Raw genomic sequence first — 24,175 nt, 5'->3', positions numbered from 1 at the left:
CTCGACGAATCCGATGATCTCGCGTCCTTAGACACACCCCATCATAGTTTTCCTCGGTGGCATCATCGGGACGGAGATGCATTCTTCTTTTGTTTGCGATCTCATCGACGAGGAGTAACGCCTTACGGTTCGTGAGTGTTACACGCTTGAGTTAGTGTACCGCGCAAGTAGATCTATCATCCCGTTCGCCGCGGATTCGTTATTGAACCTAAGACCAATATCACTAGTATCGCGAGTGTCCAACCGCCACGGTTGATTATCAAGCCTGTACTATCCATACTCGTGTTAGCAAACCGTTCCTTTGTTATACCGCGACGATGGCCAGTTCCAATCAAGATTTATCAAACGCCCACAACCCTATAGCTGTCACCTCTCCGACATATAAGATATCGATATCGTGTTTCGAGTGTTTCGTGTTTTACTTCGTGCCACGGAAAGATAATAACCATTACGAAACGCAAGCACGCAGCAGTGCACACCGATACAATTTATCTGTTAATTTGGTAGATAAATTTCGTCGGACAGCAATTCAATTTCCGGACTTGTTACACTCGCATTTCCGCATGTAATTTCCGATTAGACGCAGTGAAACTGGTCAACTGCTTTTCATCTTTCTCCTTAACATTTTTCTACAAAAGACTACCATGCACGTCCTGAAATCGTTTCTGTTCACGCATGGGAAGTCCAATATAGAACCGCCGACGCATTCGCCGGCAATGATCTAGATCAACCAATGGAAAAGGTAAGCATAACATACCCAGGCAAGAGAGCAGGAACAACGCCTTCTGATGTCCACAATCGTATAACGAAACCGACGCATGCTGCCAGACACACGATAATTGAGCCCACAGGTTCCGAGCACAACCTGTGGAATTCTTCTTAATTTCGCTTTCTTTTTGCTTTTGCCAGAATTTCGTCTGGTACGGTCGCGCTTCGAGGTAGCCGTTCTTAATTTCATTCTTCCTGTGAGGTATAGATCTTCTTACGCAGAGCGGCGGGGCGATTCATAATTCGACGCGCGGAGCATCAATCATTGCTAGTTTTTGAAGTCTCAAGCAATGTTCAGGCCGTTGAACGATTCGACTTCGCAACCGAATTTTTGCGTTTAGCGCTGAGTAAAAAATACACGCGATTGGATGTAACACTGTATACGAATTGTTACGCGTGCCTAGCCAACTGCCTCGCGATCCGTCGAACGTCGAATCCTGTTTCGAACAGTTGTTTTCAGCGCAAACGTTCCGCTAAACAAATCGAACGAAGAGAACAACAGCAACAGTAAAATATGATCTGAAAAAGTGACAAAAGAATACACGAACAAATACACAATTTTTTGAACAGGTTAAGTTACGCCTGCGACAATAAGTTCTACCAACATTTTAAAAATTCAAAAGACGCTGCCGCCGACAGAGTAGGATATCTGTATTTCACCGTTTTAGGGACACAATGCTTCCGAGAAGATTATCCTGCTTCTTGCAAAACTCAAACCCCATAAGTGCGATTAACGTGATATCTAACGTGAAATTTTCTTCTAACGACGAACATGCAAGCGTTCGAGTTGAGATTATTAAAAAAATTTGTTCGTATGATTGTTGGCAGCATTGGGCGTTGTTTGGAGTAGGAGTTTGATAAAACTAAAGCAAAGGAGTATCAGAGTGGTTTGACGTGCAACAGTTCTAGTAAAATTTCGGCGAACCTCGAGGATGTTTGCTATTCGATTAGTGTTGTCAAATAAATCTGCTAATAAATATTAATCAACATATTAAAACCCGATAATGTATGATAAAGTTACAAAATATATAGCTGTATAAAGATAAATATTGCATTCTGCCAAAATTACGACATTTTAAAAACATTTTGAAGAAGAAGATAAATTATTTTTACGCGTATAACTCTCGAATGGGAGCGAGTAGCGTAAGAGATAAGCGAGCGGAGTTGAATCGGCTTTATTGTACAAAATCCACACGATTTTCTCCATTTTATGAGAGATGGTATACGGACAGCTGGAGGCTAATGAAGTATTTCCCGCCTCCTATTCATCTATATGGATTTTCGAATGCGCGTAAGTACACAGACTTTGCATCGTCCTCGGAAATTTCAATCTCGATCAAAATGGTAGAACGAATTTTTCGATTTTTAGAATGAGACCGCCACAAGCGAGAAAATAAAGCAAACAGTGATCGGTGATACACATGACAAAACCAAAGATAGGATAAAGGAGCCGCCAAAAATAGGCCACCTAAATAATTTTTTCAATTTTTCAGATACAAAGAAATGTTTGAAACAAAAGTTGCTTGGTTTTCAGGTGGACGTGTTTATGAATTTTGAATGCTACCTCCATTTTTTAAATGAAATCACACATTTTTAAATGCCTATATATTGCGCAATATACATATTTGCCTATCTTATGTTTTATCTTTTCATTTACATTTGAAAAATGAAATGTGAATGATATAAGATATGAAAATTGAAAATTAGAAAAATGTAAGAGACGAAACTATAAAGATTACTTTTGCTACGTATCTATGGATCGAACGAATAAAAGCATGCCGGCTGCCGATCCATCGTCTCTGCCGGTTATTATCTGTCAAGGGAACAAAATTTACATGAAATTGAAATTCATTTGAAATTTAATATTTTGATATTGGCTTATACGAAAGATACGAGTAACTGATATTTGTTTATTATGAAAAAAAAAAAGAAATATGATTCCCATTTAGACGCATAAATCTGACCTTTGCGGTGACCTTTTCAAGTTCGTTGCAAGATATAATTAATATCGGTGTAACTTGTTTCTCTCGACACTGTACAACATTTATTTCAAATATTTTCCCGTATCGGCTAGAGTTTTCGAGATATTTATACGTTTCCAGGTAAACGAGGCTAACGTTTAGTTTAGTTTAGGAAATTTGGCGAATTTTTAATGATTGAAAAATGAGGTATATTTGATGAAATAAGCAATACGAGGTTGTATGTTGTAGTAAATTGCGAGGATGTGAAAAACACTGTGACTTTTATCGAAATCGGTATTTTAGAATATGAGACACGAAGTCGTACACATATATCTATTCTGTTCGTAGTTAGGTCCTTGATACTCATTTTGGATGTAATTGTAAAAAATGATCGTACCCGTAAGTAAAACATCGACGGAATCCAAAAATCATGCAACGTTTTCGTGTTATTCGTCATGAATAAATATGGTTGGATGTTTTCAACTATCTGTCTGCGCTTGCTGGTGCATCTCCAACGGTTGTTGCGTTTGACCAATGTAGGTGTAGTATGTTTCTTACAAGCGTTGAATGAGTTACAATTCCGACTAGCTGTTGCATGTGACCAGTTTAAGCGCGTGCTGGATGAACTCGAACAATTCGAAATCCTGTTTCATCTTTCTAGGCAGTTCCACAAATGGGGCATCAAAATTAACGAAAATAAATCCACACATGTAACCTTCACCCTGCGAAAACAAACCTGATCTCAGGTGATCATTAATAACATTACAATTCCTAACAAGGATTGAATCAGATATCTGGGCATGACTCTGGACAGGAGAATGACACGGAAACAACACATCATAGACAAATCGAAGCAACTCAAGGCCAAACTTAAAAAATTCTACTGGCTCATTGGCCGATGTTCCGACTTAAGCACGCAGAACAAAATTACGCTCTACAAGACTATAATAAAACCTGTCTGGACCTACGGAATCCAACTATGGGGAATAGCAAGTAATTCCAACATTGAAATACTTGAACGCTTCCAATCGAAAACTCTAAGATCCCTAATAGATGCACCCTGGTATGTTACCAACGAAACAATACATCGCGACCTCAAGATACTCACAGTCAAAGAAGGAATAATAAAATGTACTAATAGATATATCATAAGAGTTAATAACCATCGAAACCCCCTAGTTACTAAATTACTTAATACGTCGGACCAGATCCGCAGGCTAAGAAAACACTATCCTTTAGATCTAAGCACTAGATTCAACTAGACATAAACTTATTATAAATAATTAGTCATGTTATTGCGCCACGCCAGAGAAACTTACTCAAAATTCTCAATGTGACAATTGATTGTAAAGTACTTGTAAATAAAAAGAAAAAAAATCTTTCTAGACAGATGTTCTACTTTCTCTTTCACTTTGGCTTTTAAGGAAATAAGATTTGTAATATTAGTAACGGGAAGAACGCAGCAGTGAGTAAATTGTTGCTTGGAAACCTTGCAATATTATTACCGTCACATTCAGGAATCATTGAGGATACTCGAGGAATATGGTATATCGCAGATGTGTTTGCCCTAGAGCCTTTAGCGGTTAGCCAAGAAAATCATTTTGGTCATCCAGAGGACTCATTAGCCTTTGTGCGTTCAGTCGGAAACTGAACGACATATAAAATACCTACTGTTTAAATCGTAAATATTTAAGGATTTAATTACTGTACAACAGATTTGAAAGTTTCATGCCACGGATTGTCATACATAACTCTGTTGTGAACTATACTGTTTGAAGTCTCACCTATATAAAAACAAAGAGATCTTCACGATGTACATCGATTTCAGTGGATCCTTCGATACCTGAAGAAGGTAGCTGCAGTAGTAGGGAAACGTCCGGAGGAAATTCCTTTCGGACACGGCTCTTACCCAAGACCCTCAAACAGTTTTGTTCACAAGAGTGTTATATTTAGTTAGACAATAAACTTTAAATAGTAACTCGAACGATGTTGTAATAGGCAGTCCAGAACTAGGTGCAGTTATACTCAGAGCTGAAGAGGCCTTGATAGTTATTTTCGTACTCTTTCTATGGGCTGCGGCAATTGCATTATTCTTCAATCGATGGGGCAAGATAAGAATGTTGGAACCATCTCAACCGAAATTCCTGCCACAAGACGAACAAAATTGTACCACGATTGAACAAAATCAACTACAGGTAATGCATAAATATATATTTTATTTATAATTGATACTTTATGACTATACGTTAATACTGTGTACTGTGTATTGACCTTCGTGCTGTCTAATGCTGAGTTCAGACTGGCTAAAATTGTTTGCAAGCTATTCATAGTTGTAGCGTTGTTACTCGTTTAGTGTTGGTACGCGCAGCCACTTGTTGATTTTGTTCGTCTATAAATCTCAATATATGTGAAGATTTGCTGCTCGTATTGCATGTAATTGCGTGTTTCATAGTAAAAACAGATAATGTTAGAAGAAAAAATGATTTAGAGCATCGATGCTGGAAGAGAATAAATTTTGATACAAGAGACAAATAATTTATTAAAAAACGAAGATGAATTGAAAAATTCTATCGAAATGTCATATGACAAATTACTCGGACCTATGAGAAATTACTTACCATAATCCAATAAATATTAGAAACAAGTATAAATTTTCGAATATCAATTTCAGTCAAAGAAGGAATGTTGATTACGTTAAATTTTCTATCAACGAACGATTCTCACGCTGATTGTTCAGAAGGCAGTAACATCGAAGTTTACAAGCTGCTTTACATCTGCTCATAAGTTATTTGCAAATAATACGCCAGCTCTACTGCAGGCACGAATACATCTGGATCCTGCATTATAATTGGTACCTTTGATGCAACGTCTCTTGAATAAGGAGTGTTCTCTGTTCACTACTCGTTGTTCACAAATAAGTTCACAAGTGTCCAAAGCTGTTGACGAACGTAATTTGTAAACAACAATGTGGACCTAACGTAAGATGATCGAAAGACTCCTACACAATCCTAATTAATTATATAGTAGTAAAAATTTTTTACTTGAGACTGACTGAATTATTGATGGCATCTTCTAATTGAGACGAACTAATTGAAATTTCTTAACTCAATTAGACATTAATGGCTGCGTCCTGATTGGCGTTCCGCTCAACTAACAGAATTTAATTGCTCTAAGCTTTCTGGTTGAAACTTACTTAACGAATATTTAACGATCAAATCCAACGAGAATAACATCCATACGTTACTCTTAATCAAGGTATAACAGCTTTCTGAACGTCCGCCAGGACAAATTGCAGGAAACTTCATATAAAAACATAAAAAGAAAAATATAAAGATAAAAATCAAATCTAAAGACAAAAATGTCGAAAGATCTTAGTCAATTTTTATCAATCTTTCAAATCATCTATTATTATTTCAGAGATGCTTGACCCGAATGCAGCTATCTTACATCATTTTCCACCAAATCGAGGTTGTACAATGCGACTATAAAAGTAACATACAATTTCTTAATACCCAACATATAATCCACTACCAACAACATTCATCCTTAAAAAAATGTACCGCATTCTTCCCGTAATTATCCTATGCGAAATATTATACATTTATAACTTGTGTTGCAGGACCGCATATTATTTATTGCTAAAATTAGTTGCTTTCAAACTTCTAGTTCCTTATCAGAAAGAAAACAAAAAATACTTTGTTATCGGTATCACAATAAATCGCTGCATTTCTATCAACTTTTATTACTTGACACGGACTTGGACACACACAAACACGTGCGCGCGCGCAGATCACAATATGGATTGTTTTCAAACCTTGCACTTCTGGAATGCTATTTTACTTTTACCGTCCACCGATTCATTTCTGATTTCTTCGTCGTGATTCCAAATAACCACTATGTATTTATATTGACATTTCGACTTTATCATTTACTAGATTCAAATTTCCTACTACAATTTTCTAGACAATTTTCTATTCAATTAGAGACTTAACTTCTCGAACATGAAATGTAAAATTTAGGGAAAAATGTTTCATTGAAAAACATGGATTGAGTAAATATTTTTTACATCCACTGTCCGGCATACATACGTACATATGCATAAATTCATAACGGAAAGGAGCAACGCAACAACATATAACGTAGATATAACAAACACGAGAGAAATGTTATGCATTAATGTTTAAAATATGAATAATATATTATATACGACACACTCTTATTAATTATGTATTAAATAATTAATAATTAATAGAAGAGAAGAAATCGAAATTTTCATCCAACTAGGGAACTGGATTTTTTATATTTCTCAATATATTGAGAAATATTCCATACTGAAAGGCTGAATCTTTTACACATTCAATTCATTTCAATGGAAGGATGTTGCAAAAATCTGAATTACCATTAAATAAATTAAAAATTAATGGACAATTTATTTTCTATAGAAATTAAACTGATTTTTGAGATATTAAAGTTTCCAAATGGAATACTGTTTTTGATAAAAGTTTGATTTATATGTAAACAAAATGATATAGACATGTATACATCATAATCTTAATTATACCTAGAATAATGATCTATTCATCTTAATTTTATATAAAACGTAGGTAATACTTTTCAAATCTGTATCATATTTTACCCTGTTCATCGCGACTTTCTCTAAACAAACCATCGTTCTTTAAACAAACCACTCCAAACACGAATGTAGATTACAAAGATCAATTGAACTGTTTACAAGTGGCGATCAAAATTAATTTACAAATCATCTGTTTGTTTGTTCACAGAACCGACGCACATTCTCGAAATGCAATATTCTTTGCGAAGAGTGTCCAATAAAGCACGACTCGAACTACGCTTTGGGACAAATGAGACCGAGGCAAAACAGTGCGTTCATTGGTTCCAGCGTGTCCTTTCTCCCAGGTGGCGGAGGTACAGCGCGTCGCACGAAAAGCGCGTTCGACCTTCAATTTTCCGTGTTTACGGAAAATAACACGCTCGACTCCTTCAGTGAACAGGATACTTTAAAGAATTTTAAGCCGGCCTGCGATTCCACGAAATTATTGCTAGACGAACGAAAGACAAGCGTCTATCAGCTGGACAAAACCGGGACAACCAAATCTTTTTGTCGAAACAGAGGAATAAGTGTTTGTCAATTCGATACTTCGCCAAAATTATGGCAACGAGATCGTGGAATGAGCATCTGCCAGTTCGATAGGATGGAGGTTCTCGCCAGGCCATTGCAGAGAGATCGCGGTGGAAGTATCTGTCAATTCGACAGAATGGACGTATTAGCCAGATCACTGCAGAGAGATCGCATAGGTAGTGCTTACCATTTTGACAGAATGGATGTGTTGGCCAGACCTAATGTAACTCTTGATAAATTCTTGTTGAGAGAAAAACGCGTTAGTATGTGCAACCTTTTGGGAAAAAATGAGAAAACGACAGAAGGAATTCAAATGGAACGGCATTTAAGCAACGGCAACGTTGGGAAAATCGGGGAAAAAGATACATCGGGCGAGGAAGAGAGAGGCAGGATTATGGCGGAGGAACAAAAGACATTTATTAAGCAAATACCCAAAGAGAAGAAAAATAGCTTTTGTCGATCGAACCAACCATCTTGCAGCCAAACTTCTGATACTGCATTTGGATATAAAGGTACTTGCGTGTAGCGTGAGAACTTGTAGAATTCGTCAAGGAAGAGCTGCAATTGTGTGACACAATTTCCAAGATAATGGTTTTGTTCGGAAACGATCTCAAGATTGACATTCTTGCGAATATATCATACATATGTATGTATATATAACGAATTAATTACTCGTTTTGAACAGAATTAACATTGTATTTAAATATTAAGTATGTATATTGCTTTTGATATGAACACTTTCAGTTCGCTTATATTGTTTCCTGTAAATGAAATGTTGGACAAATTTCTAAGAGAAACATGAAATTAAATATTGTACAGAATAACCCAGGTCAGTATTTTACCAAATTATTAAAAAACAAATATCTTACACGTATTTTTAAATTTATAAGGAGGAACGACTCGTTACTGAACGATCGTACTAAATTTATATGAAAAAATTATATAATCTGTACAGCTAACAGCTAAAAAATATTTTGTCAGGATAAAAAAATGTCATGGAAATAGATGAAAACTACAAATTACAATAAAATTCAAGGAATTAAAAAATAATGATAATAAACAACGTGATAATCTGTCTTTCAAATATAGAGGAAAGATACAAATATCTCGTATTTTATTTATTCTTTCGAATTTTTATTATGTTATTCGAATTCATTCTTATCCTATTGTATATTTATCCATTAGTGATGAATAACATTTGATTTATCATTTTTATTCGAATTTTCAGTATCCAAATAACTTTTTTACTATATCTTACTATCCCTTACTATAATGTAATAATGTAATAATTTGAAGTGCGAGTACTAAATGATAACAGTTGCAACGTTGTAAATAAGTAGTTGACCGGATTTATAAAGAAAGATATTCTTTTAAGCATTGCAATTTATACTTCTTTTCTCAAATGAAATATATTTACTAAAATCTACTATAGTTTTAGTCTTCAGCTATTAAAGTGAAAGATATTCAAAGAATATTCGATTTCAAAAACTACAGCGAGTCACGAATAAAGCAACTAATCATATTCAAAATCATATAGTAAAGGTATTGTTGAAAAGAGAAATTGAATATACTAAATATTCTGCCGTCTTCCATATAAATTTATTACAAAAAAATTTTAATTTATTATTTAGTTACAATGCATCCATTTATAACTGTCATCTACTGAAAGACTAGCTATTAAATGTTGTACGGGAAAGCCGTTTTATATTTCCAAGTCAACCGTGTTTTATATCTCACAAAAAGCAACATCTACATATTCGAGAATGGCAATATATTTTTAAATGTAAACTACTGTTAAGCAAGTGCTACTTGTATAATTATCGAAAAGATAAGTTATCCATTGATTTATGTTATTATTTACTTTTTTCTATGTAATTTATGTATAATTTGAGACCACTTCTGCAAAAAGAACCTTGATAACCTTATATCACTATATATAATTAGCTATTTATATAATTTATAGCATTTAATTTCCGACAGTCTAGGAGTAATAAAGTTTCATCTCTTCAATTGTAGAAAAACCTGGAACTTTAACATTCTTCGATCGTCTAAAACCTCCATTTTCCATCAAATATGTTTTTGAATTAGAAAAGTTCGTTTGCGATAGATAAATAATCTTTATCACTAATTGTATCTATATAAAATCTAAATTTGTGAGTCTTCTCAAGCGCAATAAGTATTATTAAGTTTTACTGCAAAATATTACATCGTTTACACAGAATTAATCACATTTATTGCAAAATTTCAAAGTTTAATATATAATAATAAATAATAATAATATAGTGCAATTTTTCAGCGTTTCTTTATTAAAATCAAAAATCAAATTAAAACTTAAGAAAAATATTCCTCGGGCCCAGCAAACTTCTCTACACGAACCTATGGAGCATCCTATGCACGAGAGCCACAGCGAGTCTCAAGTTCAATAATGTCCGCCAATTTACCTCTTATCGTAATGAAGAAAGCTATAACTATATAACATCCAGTAGCACACAGGACTCTGTATATTGCATATTATTTCGTTAAAAAATTAGCGTACCTTATACACGCAAATTTTCTCTGTGATTCTTTCGTTGCACTTATGTAATGTCCCCAGTTTGCCGCTTTCAATTTTTAACTAATTTCACGGAATTTCCACCGAAAGCTTTTCGCTTTTATCTCCGAGTCACGGGTGCCCGTGTCTTCCTTGATTCGTTTTGCTCGCTCGAAATTTTATCCCAGGCTTTATGCGAATTTTATGCAATGTTGGATTTTGCGGAATCTTGCCACCTCCACCTCCTTTAGCATAATTTCTTCTTCACCGAGCTACCCTCTTAAGGAATTTTCAGCGGTCAAACTGAAGTCTTGTTTCGTTCCTTTTGTTTCTGAACTTAGATCGCCATCCTCTCTGACACTCTCCTCTTCGTGGCTCTGCTCAGAGAGGACGAATCGTCGCAGCGTCGTGTAAGAACAATCAACTAGCTTTTCCTGTACGCTTCTTCTTCGTTTTTCGTTCTGGAGATTGAAGCCTCGTTATGTCAAAGCTGCCGCGATTTCGGGGTAATTCCATATGCTCTCTGGCTGTGTACCTACTGTTGCTACTTCTCCTTCTCTTCCATCGCTTTTTATATCTACCAACACCAAGAAAGGTCTTGTTTTGGACAGAACAAGGTCGTTCGACTCTTACATTTTAAGCGATTTGAGATGCGAAGAAAAATGTTATAAGTTTGGATTCTATCGAATGGAGTAAAATGAGATGAAATCATAATCTATTTCATGTAAATCTTAGAGATCAAACTAGAACGCTCCTTGAGGCTACTGCACTATATACAGCTTTGTATCTGTACAAGACTTACCAACGTAAACTATACGTTATCCTATAATCCAGCGGTTGAAACATTAACAGAATTTATTACAATTGTGTATAATAGTTACTTTATACACTGCACTTTATACGCTTTATACACATAATAGTTACTTTATAATTGCACGTTACTTTATACACTGTTATTCGAGCATTAGTAAAAAGAGTGAACGAAAACTACTGTTAAAAAAATATATTCAGTCCCTGGTTACCGAATTAATTCAACCACACGCAGAAATTTCATTTTTCTACTTGTAATGTGTCAGAGACGCATATTCGTATGTATATTATGTCGGATAAAGGACAAATTATCATTGGTTGTTTAAACTGTTTATAGATGATTACGCACATATATACATATAGCAACTATTTAATTTATTATCTCCTTCTTCCACGTCGCTTAATTTTAATAAAAAAATTAAAAATACTGAAAATGTTAAATTTGATTGTAGTGATTATAGTAACCAGAGTCTGTACGTGTCTTTATAAGTGACAGAAAATAAAATACACGTATAAACTTGAAAAACCATCAGCAAGTCTCTGGGAACGAGGTTAACGGCATCGACCGATAATACAGAAAACTAGAGGTCGGATGAACCGTGTCTAAAAGGAAAGCAAACTTTTTCTTTTTTTCGTCAAACATCAACCATGGGACGAGCAGTATATATCGATCGATTTCTTACTGGTCGCGCTACTAGGAATCAATCAAGCCCTCAGGTCGTCGATGCTCTTCTTAACCGACAGTCAGTCTAGAACGTTTCGTGAGAACGTAACACAGCGATTTCCACATCATCTATTGACATTTTCTCCTTCGGCTCCTCCATTCTTCCAAATAGCAAAAAAAGCTCAATGGTAGAAAAAAAAGTTGCTGACACAGCATTCGTTTCGTGGCATTCTTTGTGAATGTCTTTCTGAGTGTCGATAATAAACTATCGAGCACACGTGCTCTCTTCTTCTTCAAACACGATGGCGTTTGCGATCGATTGCGATTTTTTGCGTCTTGTCAAATCTTCTTCGAGTTTTCCTATCGTTTTATAAACTACACACTTCGTATCACGCAACACTTTATGTCCGACATTTTGTTCTTTATATTTTCGTACCATACATTTTTGGAATAAAATGGTGAGCTTTCGAAAAATTAGTGTTGACTATAGACTAAATCCAATTCTGTTCAGTAAACCTTCTAGACCAGTTGAATTTGCCTTCAAACTACCCAAAATTGGGAAAAATGGTAAACAGTATATTTTCTACGAAATGATTTTTGTGTGATGTTGTGATTTTTAAATGATAATTTAATATAATATATATAAAATAAATGAATTTTATTACATAATTTAGCATTTCCTATCTTGCAACGAAGTTTTAATGAGTTTTTAAGTTTTTCTTTTTTTACTTGTTCTGTAGGTGAGTGTACAATATCATTAGACATATGGTTTATAGGAGATTAATCTACTCATTGGTGCATAATATATGTATTATTCATTATAAGAATTAAAGATAATATGTTCTACAGGTTGAGAATGCTCGTGTAGCAGAGCATTGATTATAGAAATAATTGTTTAATATATCCAAATATCTTTTAAATGATGCTTTAGAATTTCATCCATTCTTATTGTTTAATTCTTCTTCCGCTTTTCTTCTACCAATTTTACGTATACATATGTATAGTCTTAATATAACTATAGTAAATATAATATAACAATAACTATATTTTGTAATTCTGAATGGTTGTAAATTCTCATCAAATCAATGTTTTAAACAAATGTCGATACGCATAGTATCTGTGCATGAATTTTTCTATTTTACAAAAGGTGCATTATGCAGCACGAATTTATTCTGTACAATATTGAATTATCTTGATATTTCTGAAGAAGAAACTGTTTAAAAAAAATATGAGAACGGTGTTTCATTTGTGGTTTGCCGCCATGCCGCCATTATTCGTTTGCTTTGATTCGTCACGGCAGTAACGTATCTATAGCTATGCATAATCTACACAGGTACAGAAGTGCACAAGTAACGGCATTATAACTCTACGACTTGACATTACTGTAAACTGTATATTGTATACTTTTCCTGGTAACGCTGATGCGAATTAAAAATGCCCAAAGTACGTAGAAGTAAGAAACCTCCGCCAGATGGTTGGGAATTAATTGAACCGACGCTAGAAGAATTAGAACAGAAAATGCGAGAAGGTAAGAAGAAAAAGAAAATACAGGTTATGACTAGAAGGTTATGTTGATAACGAAATGTTTCTATTTGCTATACGAAATACTATGTCGCGAATAATTATCAACTCAACCCTATTTCTAGATTTTTCATAATATTAAAATAAAAATTTACAAAATCGTTTATATAATTTCATATTATAGTATAAAAGAAAACTGAAGATACAAAACAAATAATATCTTTTTCTTTCGAAGTCTGGGAAAAATATCAACTTAATGCTAATTTTGTTAAGTTTTCATTTAATGTTTAGTGCGTCATCAGGACTCGACGATAGCCATCGCAATAATTCTATTCTGAAATCTTGAAACCATTTTTTATAACACTGATTGTATAAATAGGAGCATCATCTTATTGAAAAAAATTGTCTGTTTGTCTCCTATTCTGTTTATAAAAGACAATAATTTGCCATGCAGCATCTCCTGATATCCTATAACGTTCAATTTATCCTTTACAATAACAATTTCATTTAACACATCCAGCCATGATTAATGGTTTCTTGAAAATATCGAAGAGATAATGGGAAATCTAAATGTGTTTGAGTCTAAAATTATTCTTTTAAATAATTCTAATCTATTGATGTTTGAATCATAGCTGAAACGGAACCTCACGAGGGCAAGCGAAAACAAGAATCTTTATGGCCCATATTTAAAATTCACCATCAGAAATCACGATACATATATGACTTATATTATAGACGGAAAGCGATAAGTCGCGGTAAAGTATCATTGATTATTTCATTTCCTTACTTTCCTCACTGTTATTTACTCTTTTATATGTTCTATGTTTTCAGAATTGTATGATTATTGCCTGAACGAAAATATAGCAGATAGAAATTTGATAGCCAAATGGAAGAAAGTGGGATACGAAAACTTGTGCTGTCTACGTTGTATACAACACAGGGATACTAACTTTGGTACAAATTGTATTTGTAGAGTACCTAAGGGCAAACTCGAAGAAGGCAGAATAGTGGAATGCATTCACTGTGGATGCAGAGGATGTTCTGGATAACATTTAGCAATGACTACAAGATACGTATTTATGTTTCTGTTAATGATATTGCATTGTATATTACCTAAAACTGTATTGCATAATATCGATGACCTATGAAAGTATCAAGTTATAAATTAAAAGCGTATGTACCTTTATTATACCTCATAATTCTCTCTAATTGTACAATTCTCCATCTCTACTGACTAATTCCAAGTATTTTTAAATAGTCTAAAACAACATTGTTGTTTTTATGTAATTGCAGACTTCTTACATTTGAATTTATCATATAAATAATTGAAATGTATGGACGAATTAAAAACTTTTCATCTGAAGTGAAATAGAAAATAAACTTTGGTTGGTATTATTAGATCATAAGTAATTCGCATGAATGAAATGAAGTCAAACTTTGAATTTTTGGGTAATCCAATTTAATTTGTATTCTGTAAATTCATTTGTAAACTTAATATGTACACTTTATTTATCTTTTAGAATTAAATAATATAACTTCAAATATAAAGCACATTCTGAATAACGTGTAGCGATGATAATAAAGATGTGTTTATGTTTTTGCTAATGGTATTGTATCGTAAAGTACCAAAAATCTAACTTAAATTGATTACTTGTGTTCTAACAATTCCAGTTAAAAGTTAACATAAGATAATCTACGTATGTATAAAGATTGAAAATTTTTTAATTATTTTCTAATAAAATAAATAAATCTCTGTTCGATTTGAAAAAGTAAAACTGAACTAGAAGCTGATGCAAGATATGTATCATATTGATAATATATAGATTTTTCGTATAATATAATTTTTACCACTGATTTCAATACTTTTAATATGAAGTGAACGATAACTTTTAATTCTGGTATTTTTTGTAAAGTTCTGTAAAAACCGTCTGACATTCTTTATGAGTAAACGTTTGTGTGTATTGGTTATTTAATATAATAAATCTTTTACCCTTTCGCCAAACTGTAGCAGTTGGTGGTGAGTCACATATCATTTCTTTAATAGGATGACAAATCGTATTTGTTCTTGCAGATAAAAATGAAATAGCCGATCGACATTCTGAAACGGTGAAATCTCTTTGAGAAGTTTGTGTAGCGATTCCAATAATTTGCCAAGAATATTTAACGCTACATTTGTAGACTGATTCGTCATCGAGAAGATTGCTTTCCTTAACTAAATTGTCTAAAAGTGTCTGTGATGTTTGTGAACTTGTACCAATGACCTGCCAAGAATATTTTATCTTGCACATACGGCCGTAGTGCGAGTTTGTACTATCCTGATATTGAGATCGATTGTTCCGAAGAAACGATAGAATCGAATGGCCAATGTTCTCTCGAGAATGATGCCGAAAATTACGCGTAGCCAACATTTTACTATGCATAGTCTCTATCGTATCGGGTCCGTTCATTTTTAAAAAATTGTCTGATGTCGAAACATCAAACATGGTAGACTGAAGTTGATTAAAGGCTTCCGATTCGATATGTGTAATTGGATACTTTAATTCTTTTCCACAATCAATGATATTATTAGAAATTGTTCCTCTTATGGCTACGTCGATATTTTCCAAGACAGATTCACAATAAGGATCAAAAATACATTGTTTTTTAACGTCTTCTCTCTTCGTGGTCGCTGTTGGATTTGTTGAACTTAATGTAATTGAAACATTCGAGGTGTTCCTTGACATAATTGAATTATTGATATTGTTTTCCATCAGATGTATCTTTTCCTTAGAACTTGATGACAAATATTTAGTCCGAGTAGTATCATTCTGCGATCGACGAATAACATTTTCTGATTCGTGTAATTTCAATTTTTTATCATTACCGTTTGTTTTTGGAAGATTCGATGAGATGCGATTAATACCGCCAGTTATTGTTTTCTCATTAATTTTATCCATTTTCTTCCGTTTACTTGTTTTAATTGCGTTTTCATCCATTGCAGGAGAGTAACGTTTGAACGAAGTCAAAGGCAGATCAGAAATCGATGAAGGAAATATCAATATTTGTTGCTTTTTAATTTCTGGTTGCTGAGAGAAATTTACTTTCTTAATGTTTACAAAACTGTAACTTCTATTAATCGAACGTAACCGTTTTCCTGATGTTTCTACTTCTTTGTGTTTACTTACTATATTAGTCTGGAAACACATTAACGTTGCATATTAGGCTATGAAATTTCACTCTATGCGAACTTTGTTTTAATATTATCGTCTGGAATAGTAATATAGAGAATGGAGTTCTTGCAACCGTTAGAAACAATAACTATTTTACCTTTTATTTAATATTGGATAATAGTAAAACATTTAATTGCGTTTATTTGATTTTATTGATATATATATAAGAAAAAAATATATATATATATTGCAGTGAAATTTCACTTATGATAGCGTAAATATAATTTTCTTTGATGATAGAGGTTTGCTTTAAAAAAATGTTCTCTTTAATTTTAGAAATCTTGTATCTATGCGCGCGTAGGAGAAATCAAAAATGGAAAGACGAGAAAAACAATAACTCAGCTTAGATGAATAACCTGGTTCGGATAGGGTATTGGATCTGTACAGCTTTTTACTAGAAGGCTATATGGTTTCTTTAATAATGGCATCGTTGCGCCGTTATTACATTGGTATAACTTAACGAAGTCCACTTTTGGTACGGAAAAATTGCACTGCATTGCATCACCACGTTTCTTCGTAAATATGGTCCTTGTTATCGGTACAAAAACATTTTCCGTAATCACTTCCACTTTTGGTGCAATCAATTTTTTCGATTTTAACGAACTCCGTATACGGTTGCTTTTTGCGCTACCTTTTAACTCCATTGCCTTTCCTAATCGAATGTTACATACTAACCTTTCCAGAACTAAATAATTTTTTAGCCTGTAATATATATTAGGATGTAACAATAAAAATTACTTTTTATAAATTATTAATTGTAGAAACGGAATTTGTCGCATAGTATTGTAAAGAAGACTATAATCCACTAAAATTTACTGAAGATGAATACATTTATTGTCGATAACTTACTTTAATTGTTAATTGATATTTTACTAAAACACAATGTTGCGTATACATAACATCAAATGTGAAAAAAGGATATATGATTTCCGTGTGTTTATTTCACTTATGCAATTTACTTTTCAATTTGTCACATCTCCAAGATAGGTAAAATTAAAGACCAGTTTTAAGTAAGTAGGAACGAAGGTTAAAGTTAAAAAAAAAAGAGAGAGAAATAGGAAAGAAAAGAGAAAAGCCGCACACATTTTATCGTAATTCTCTTATTTCATATGAAAAATTTTCATTAGATCTTCATTAATTCTAGTAATTCCACCTGTTTCCAAAACAGCTGGTCAAGTGCTCTTGCACTGCATTGGTAGAATGTGATGCTACACCATTCTACACAAACCATCTCTTATTGCGTGTAGAGTTTCACGTGCCCAGAAATGTTCGTTACGTATATTTGTTGTTCCACATTTATTAAATGTTGTCTCATCAGTAAATAATATCCTTACGGGGAAACTGGAATTGCGTTAAATTTTCCGATTTGTCGTTATTTGCAAAGATTATTTCTTCTTGAATTTTCTCGAATACGATGCAGTTTTCTATCTCCCAGATTCGGATTGTGCTGAATTCGCCTTATCTTTGAAATATCTTTGCGTTGGGTATAGTCCTATTGAGATATTTTTTCGGCGTATAAATTTTGCATTTTTATGCTATTACTGTCCGCCGCACCGTAACAAAACTGTATGTCCGAAAGTTCTCTAAATGTATACATATTGTAATAAATATGGCTAGAAATGTCGCTATAAATACAACTACACTGCACACAACATTTACTACGCGTACAATACACGCACTACGCGTACAATACACGCACTACACACACAATGCACCCAAGTAACACCCTAACTTGATATTTTCAGATCTTTGAAGGTTCTTCGTCGACCGTTGGAATGATTCTGTTCTTCAAAAATTATTCCTACCCTCTTGCTTCAAAATGACTAAAACTTGGCAATGGTTTATTCCGAAAAAATTTACGATATAAGGGTATGGTACTGAGAAGGCGAACAGGCTGTGCACCAAATATGTTTAAAAATAAGCGCAAACCTATTTTGCACAATTTTCAAACTTTACATAGCTAGGGATTTATTAGTGATGGTCATTGGGAAAGTGGACTTTCTGTTTATAAGATGGGTTTCGGAAATATCTCAATTCTTCAAGCCTTATTGTCTTCAGTTTTTATAACCGTAACGTATTTTAAGCATGGAAAGAAAAAATAACATAAAAAAGAAGCATAACTCTTGCATTTATTATTTAATTTGGAGCAAACACTGTAACTATATTCGTGGAATAATATAAAATATTAATTCAACATTGTGTAGGAACTGTTGAAAAACTAACTATAAGTTTTTCGGTAAATATTCACTTTTCATCACAAAATTTATATCTTATATATATATAACGATAAGTTTGTTCATAATTACAAAATTCTACATTATGAAGATTAAAACTGTGTTACCGATTACTTCGCCGGGTCTGCTCCGAAGGTAAAACATTTTCAAACAGGAAAGAACGTTAGTCCGCTACCCGTCAGAAATGTTTTACCATTGACTAAAAATTGGATAGAGCATGCATGCAATGCTTAAGAGTGTATTAGTACTGAATGTATTAGTACGGCTGTATTAGTACTGAGTGTCCTACTGATTATGTAGTCCCTCCATAGTGATATTCCGTCCGTCCAGATTGATTTTATGATCGTTAGCCAATGCATTTGTCTCCTTGCTATCTGTATTTTGTCTATTATTGATTTGATATGCTGTTTCCATGTGAGTTGTGTATCTATGTGCAGTCCTAGATTCTTTCTATGCTTGATCTGTTAATCGTTTTCACTGCCAGCCGATTCGGGTACGTTGCTATTCTTTCTCTGTACCTTCTTGCACATCTGCTAATCTCCTCCTTGACCGTTGGTATTCCCAGGTCTTTCCGAATATCCTCGTTTCTAACGTACCATGTGGCGTTTACTATTGTGCTAAGAATTTTAGCTTGCATTGTCTCTATTTTGCTTATATGACTCATTGCTGCTGTTCCCCATAGTGATATTCCGTCCGTCCAGATTGATTTTATGATCGTTAGCCAATGCATTTGTCTCCTTGCTATCTGTATTTTGTCTATTATTGATTTGATATGCTGTTTCCATGTGAGTTGTGTATCTATGTGGAGTCCTAGGTTGACTTGCCTTGTTTGTATTATGTGAGTGCCGTTCAGAATGTGTGAATGTAATATGGTTACATTTATTGGGGTTTGCTTTAATTTGTTTAACTTGTAGCCACTTTTCTATTTTTTAGCCAAAAAATTCTACCAAATGTCCAAATCGGACAAATTGTAAATGTAAACAATTAAATAAAAAATAATGTCGTGAAATCGTACGTTTGATTCTTATTTAAAAAAAAAAAAAAACTTTTCTATTTTTGTGATATGTTCTTGCAGTAATGTAACTGCTGTTACAGGATTAGTGTGCACTGTGACTAGTACAGCTGTGTCGTCCGCGAATGTCAGTATTTTGCTATTAGTTAGTATCGAGTGGCGGATATTTTGTTGTCGAGTGCCGCCACAAATTCTATATTTACTACATTGTTCTTGGAATTCTAATTGCTCGTAGAATTTTAACAGCACTCCCTTGTCGTTTCTATTTTAGAAATCACCAGCCACAATTACGTTTCCGAGCGAAATTATTGGATACTCTGTACCTTCGAATTATCTTTCATCATCATTATCCGCTGTCGCGTACGTGCAATTTCGAGTCATAAATTTAGGTTCAAGCATGCTGCATAATTTGCGTACAATTAATGGACGAGCGAGTGTAATCAGAACGCGATAATTACGTGGCGATAATTGAAGCTGGCGAGGACACGCGTGCAAACTAGAAGGTATTTTTCGATTCTTATTCGCTTGGTTCCCTAGGTTTGTATCTTCGAAGAAAAGTTTTGCCAACGTTTTAAAATCAATATTTCGTTGAACTTTTGAAATTTCCAACGACGTCGGTACTCCGATAAAATCGAGCGCAAAAAGCCAAGGACGTGCACAAACGATCTCGAAACGAAAGCAAATATTAAAGTTCTCTCTTTCGAGCGCTCCTGAATCTTCTAAAAGATGCAGCAAATGCAAAGGAGGAAAGAGGGGTCTTGCACGGAGCAAGTACGGCAGTTTCAAAGACAGAAGGGTGGTTTTTTGGATACAAGGCTGGCACCCTTCAAAGGAAGAAGGGAAACTCGACGATTGCTCGGTCCAATTAAAGTGGCGCCTAGCGCTTGGCGATGAGTCAAGTAGTGCGTAGAAATAAAGCCAGCAGCGGGAAAAGAGAGCGGAGGAAGAAAAAAGAAAGGAAGGGGCTCTCCTTCCTATTTTCCCCTCTCTTTTCCACCCACTTCCTATCCCTTTTCTTTCTCGTTCTCTATGCTTCGCCCATTGGTCGAATAAGCAGCGTTGCCAGGCGACAGGAGCACTGGCGACCCTCGAGGATGTCACGCAGCGTGCACGCAAAGAGAACAGCCAGCAGCGGGAAAAGAGAGCGGAGGAAGAAAAAAGAAAGGAAGGGACTCTCCTTCCTATTTTCCCCTCTCTTTTCCACCCACTTACTATCCCTTTTCTTTCTCGTTCTCTATGCTTCGCCCATTGGTCGAATAAGCAGCGTTGCCAGGCGACAGGAGCACTGGCGACCCTCGAGGATGTCACGCAGCGTGCACGCAAAGAGAACGAACTTTTGACCTTTTAAGGGTTTCTCCATCCACCGCAGCTCTACAATCTCTTCACGACGATGGTTGTATGGACAGTTTCGGGGTTAATGTACCCTGTGAAAAGCACAAAATTTGATGGACGCGCATCAAGTAGGAATCCGCAATTTATTCTTATCAAAACAACGTGTAGCGTACAAAGTAAGAAGCAGATATACGTCTATCGTGTAAAAATGGATTAATTTAATATTTATTTAAAGAAATTGTCAAGATGTTTCCTGAGTGTCACAACCTTTCGAGTGAGACAAAAATTTCGTCCTATCGTAATCGGATCATGATCCTTGCACCATAACACATCGCAGCTAAACAATGCAATTTTACTATGACTATACCATAACTATAGATTCTATTGAACTACGCGAACACAGTGGCCACGGATATACAATGGTTAAAGATTATGTTCAATTGTATGAATTGGCAATGTAATTAATTACAATGGTTATATAATAAATTACTCTACGTGTATACCTGTGTATGTGTTTAAATACATAGGATTGGATATTATTTAGTTTCTCTGAAACCGGCCCGCGGTATTAGATCTTCGTTCTTCATTGGTAAGATGCAGATATTCGCCATCGACCGTTTGACAACCTCATTAACTGTCCTTATTGAGATGATTTTGGTAACGCCATCCTTGTCTTGATGCAATCTCGGTGATACGGTCGAACCTCCAACGTAAAGGAGGAAGGCAATCCTCCTTCACCACCACTATAGTGCCGAGGCAAAAATGCTCTGGAGTAGCGATGCGAATAGCATCCACGAAATTTCCACCGTTGTTGGAATAAATTTCTCTAATTCATATAGAATAATTTCTAAATTTCTCTGCGTGCAATGAACCACTAAAAAGATTTTAAGAATGCGTCTGTGGACTCGTAAACATCGACCGACTGCAAAGGATCATCCCTCCATAAAATGTTACAATGACCATTGCTCGGGTGTTATAAGAATTTGATTATACAATTATACACGTCTTAACGCCGTGCCCTGTATGAATTCTCTAATTTATCGTCGGCTGTGCGCAATGGACGTTTAAGCCTCTTAGCGCTAGCTAACAATACAAGACGCGATTGTTTTTCTGAGGGTCGCACTTATTGTTAGTATGTTCGTTCAAGAAACGCCTCCAAATCTACTAAAGTTTCCATACGGCATTATAGTTGTCGTCGGACATTGCCAATGTTTCAAGCGTGTCAGCAGATTCTCTCTTTACTACAGACTTTAAATATAAATAGTGAAATCGTTCGATGATGCTCAAGCATTTGTTTCGATTGATCAGCGATTCGAAGTTATTGCGGAAGTACAAACAAGTGATGCGTGAAAGACAGTAGAATGGACCATAAATTTACAGTAGCCGCAGCTGCGGACACTGTAGGAGACGCACTCATTTTTAATTGCCTGATTCGCGCTGTTAAGCGCGAGTGGCCCTTCGAAACATATAATGATCTATACAACTGCGAGCCTCTTGAATCAATTCACAATAAAACGTTACAACATTTTCCGTTAATAAAATGTGATTTTCCTCCTCCTCACTTCCCTCGACGAGGAAGGAATGAATTTGTTTCTGAATATACAGAAAGCGGTCAATCTGCCATGCGCACCTATTTGTCCAATCATTAATGGTCTCGAGAGATGCTATCTTTCCATGCGTTGTCCAGAAACATTTAAATCTCAAGAGGCATGCTGTAGCCACAGAGCGTGAGGCATGCTCTAGCCATAGAGCATTGACGTGTCAGCGTAATGAAAGCTTCCTCCCTTTCTGGATCCATCGTTCAACGCAAAACAAGCAATATACAAAACTCGACTCACTGCAATGTAAGTTCACGAAGATGTTTGTTTGTTAACGACTGCAGGTTCCACACCTAGCTACTGCGATGAGCCTCGTCTTGAGTTTCCAGTACACTGATTACAGATAAATATCTGTCAACTGATCTCTGGGTCCAGGATGTGCTTCCTTCTAATCTGACTCTCGACCTTCTCGCATGTGGTGTCTAGCTGGCTCTGCCCCTTCTTAGCATACTAGCACTGTCACTCAACCGGAGTTATGAACAAACTTCGGTTGTGAGCCGTTCTAGACGTTTAAAACCTTCTTCACTCCCCCACTCCATAACCATTGGTTCTCGTAAGATGGAAAATAATAGTTATTGATGACTAATTTCCCCCATTTGCCCGATCGCTTAAAATGGGGGGAGGGGAGGGATTTGCTTCATTCACCGAGTGGTTTACGACACTTTTGAGCCTTCAAGAATTTTCAGCCCTACGCCCATCTTAGACCCCATTCAGCAGTGTCATAACCCCTTACCTTTCCAATTGTCTCGAACAATTACCATTACGAACAGTTACCATTCAAATATTGAGGAAGCTAATCGCATGTTCATAAAACTGGGATTTAGCATTAAAAATTTTCTTATTCTAAACTTATTTTAGATTTTTATTTATTATGCAAGTATGTGTTATGGATATTATTCAAATACATATTATTTGATTTTATATATATATAAAGGACACCGGAGATGAAAGGACACCGGAGCCTTCTCTCTGGAACTTCGGGAAAATTCGTAAAATCGTAATTAAAGTTTACAGTCGTAATTAAACAATTTGCCGTCATTCTGTCCAATTGTACTTGTTTGCGATTTGTTATAATAAACTCGGGCTCAAGGCGACCATCAGTCGCCGAACGTAACCGCGGTCAACGGGACGGGCTCTTCGCCTAACAAAGGTGCGGAGTTATAGTATGACCCTCATTAAAAGAAATACCAATGGAGGTACGTGACAATAAAACATTCCAATGGTTCATTCGGACAATGAATACCAGATGTCGAGGCACTTGCACAGCACAAGTTCAGTTAGCCTGAGGACCCACTATAAAACCTGGGGTTTTTGGTAATTAGGATTTTCAAACGGACAGGCAGCTTTTATCCCAAATCGACCAATCGACAGCGACGTCAATTTCCCTTACTTTCGG

At 35.1% G+C, this 24,175-nt stretch overlaps 3 protein-coding genes across 5 annotated transcripts in view; 2 read left to right on the top strand and 1 right to left on the bottom strand.

The window, feature by feature from the left end:
- LOC100742517 overlaps positions 1 to 10,271 on the top strand; it is an 18,818-nt gene extending 8,547 nt beyond the window's left edge. The window contains exons 1-4 of one of the 3 annotated variants that reach the window (XM_024368247.2): positions 4,139 to 4,410; positions 4,728 to 4,924; positions 6,147 to 6,197; positions 7,511 to 10,271. In XM_024368247.2, the coding sequence (XP_024224015.1) occupies positions 4,847 to 4,924; positions 6,147 to 6,197; positions 7,511 to 8,395 (1,014 nt within the window). In that variant the 5' untranslated portion in view covers positions 4,139 to 4,410; positions 4,728 to 4,846 and the 3' untranslated portion in view covers positions 8,396 to 10,271. Of the gene's footprint in view, positions 1 to 4,138; positions 4,411 to 4,727; positions 4,925 to 6,146; positions 6,198 to 7,510 lie in introns of those variants that run through there. The other 2 variants (XM_033321203.1, XM_003490199.4) reach the window with 2 other exon arrangements.
- A 2,917-nt stretch (positions 10,272 to 13,188) lies between these two features.
- On the top strand, positions 13,189 to 14,593 carry LOC100742393 (protein BUD31 homolog). Its single transcript, XM_003490198.4, has 3 exons — positions 13,189 to 13,401; positions 14,027 to 14,149; positions 14,226 to 14,593. Exons 1-3 carry the CDS (start codon positions 13,308 to 13,310, stop codon positions 14,441 to 14,443), a joined length of 435 nt encoding a protein of 144 aa, XP_003490246.1. The 5' UTR covers positions 13,189 to 13,307; the 3' UTR covers positions 14,444 to 14,593.
- A 416-nt stretch (positions 14,594 to 15,009) lies between these two features.
- Positions 15,010 to 19,071, bottom strand: LOC105680883. The gene is made up of 2 exons (XM_024368246.2): positions 16,960 to 19,071; positions 15,010 to 16,567 (listed from the first exon to the last, which is right to left on the bottom strand). The coding sequence occupies exons 1-2, from the start codon at positions 17,245 to 17,247 to the stop codon at positions 15,284 to 15,286; spliced, it is 1,572 nt and encodes a 523-aa protein (XP_024224014.1). The 5' UTR covers positions 17,248 to 19,071; the 3' UTR covers positions 15,010 to 15,283.
- Positions 19,072 to 24,175: the final 5,104 nt, after the last annotated feature.

This window comes from Bombus impatiens, unplaced genomic scaffold (assembly GCF_000188095.3).
Source record: "Bombus impatiens unplaced genomic scaffold, BIMP_2.2 scf_0407, whole genome shotgun sequence".
NCBI lineage: Eukaryota > Metazoa > Arthropoda > Insecta > Hymenoptera > Apidae > Bombus > Bombus impatiens.
The sequence above is the reverse complement of the archived record's forward strand: the minus strand, read 5'-3'. Positions and strand labels throughout refer to the sequence as shown.

What these genes read in the sequence shown, in the direction of transcription:
- LOC100742393 (XM_003490198.4), top strand. Translation starts at nt 13,308, where the DNA reads ATGCCCAAAGTACGTAGAAGTAAGAAACCTCCGCCAGATGGTTGGGAA. An exon ending in AGAACAGAAAATGCGAGAAG is followed by an intron (nt 13,402 to 14,026) that starts GTAAGAAGAAAA and finishes TTTGAATCATAG; the next exon opens with CTGAAACGGAACCTCACGAG. An exon ending in ACGGAAAGCGATAAGTCGCG is followed by an intron (nt 14,150 to 14,225) that starts GTAAAGTATCAT and finishes CTATGTTTTCAG; the next exon opens with AATTGTATGATTATTGCCTG.
- LOC105680883 (XM_024368246.2), bottom strand. Translation starts at nt 17,247, where the DNA reads ATGGAGTTAAAAGGTAGCGCAAAAAGCAACCGTATACGGAGTTCGTTA. An exon ending in CAATACCCTATCCGAACCAG is followed by an intron (nt 16,568 to 16,959) that starts GTTATTCATCTA and finishes ATGTGTTTCCAG; the next exon opens with ACTAATATAGTAAGTAAACA.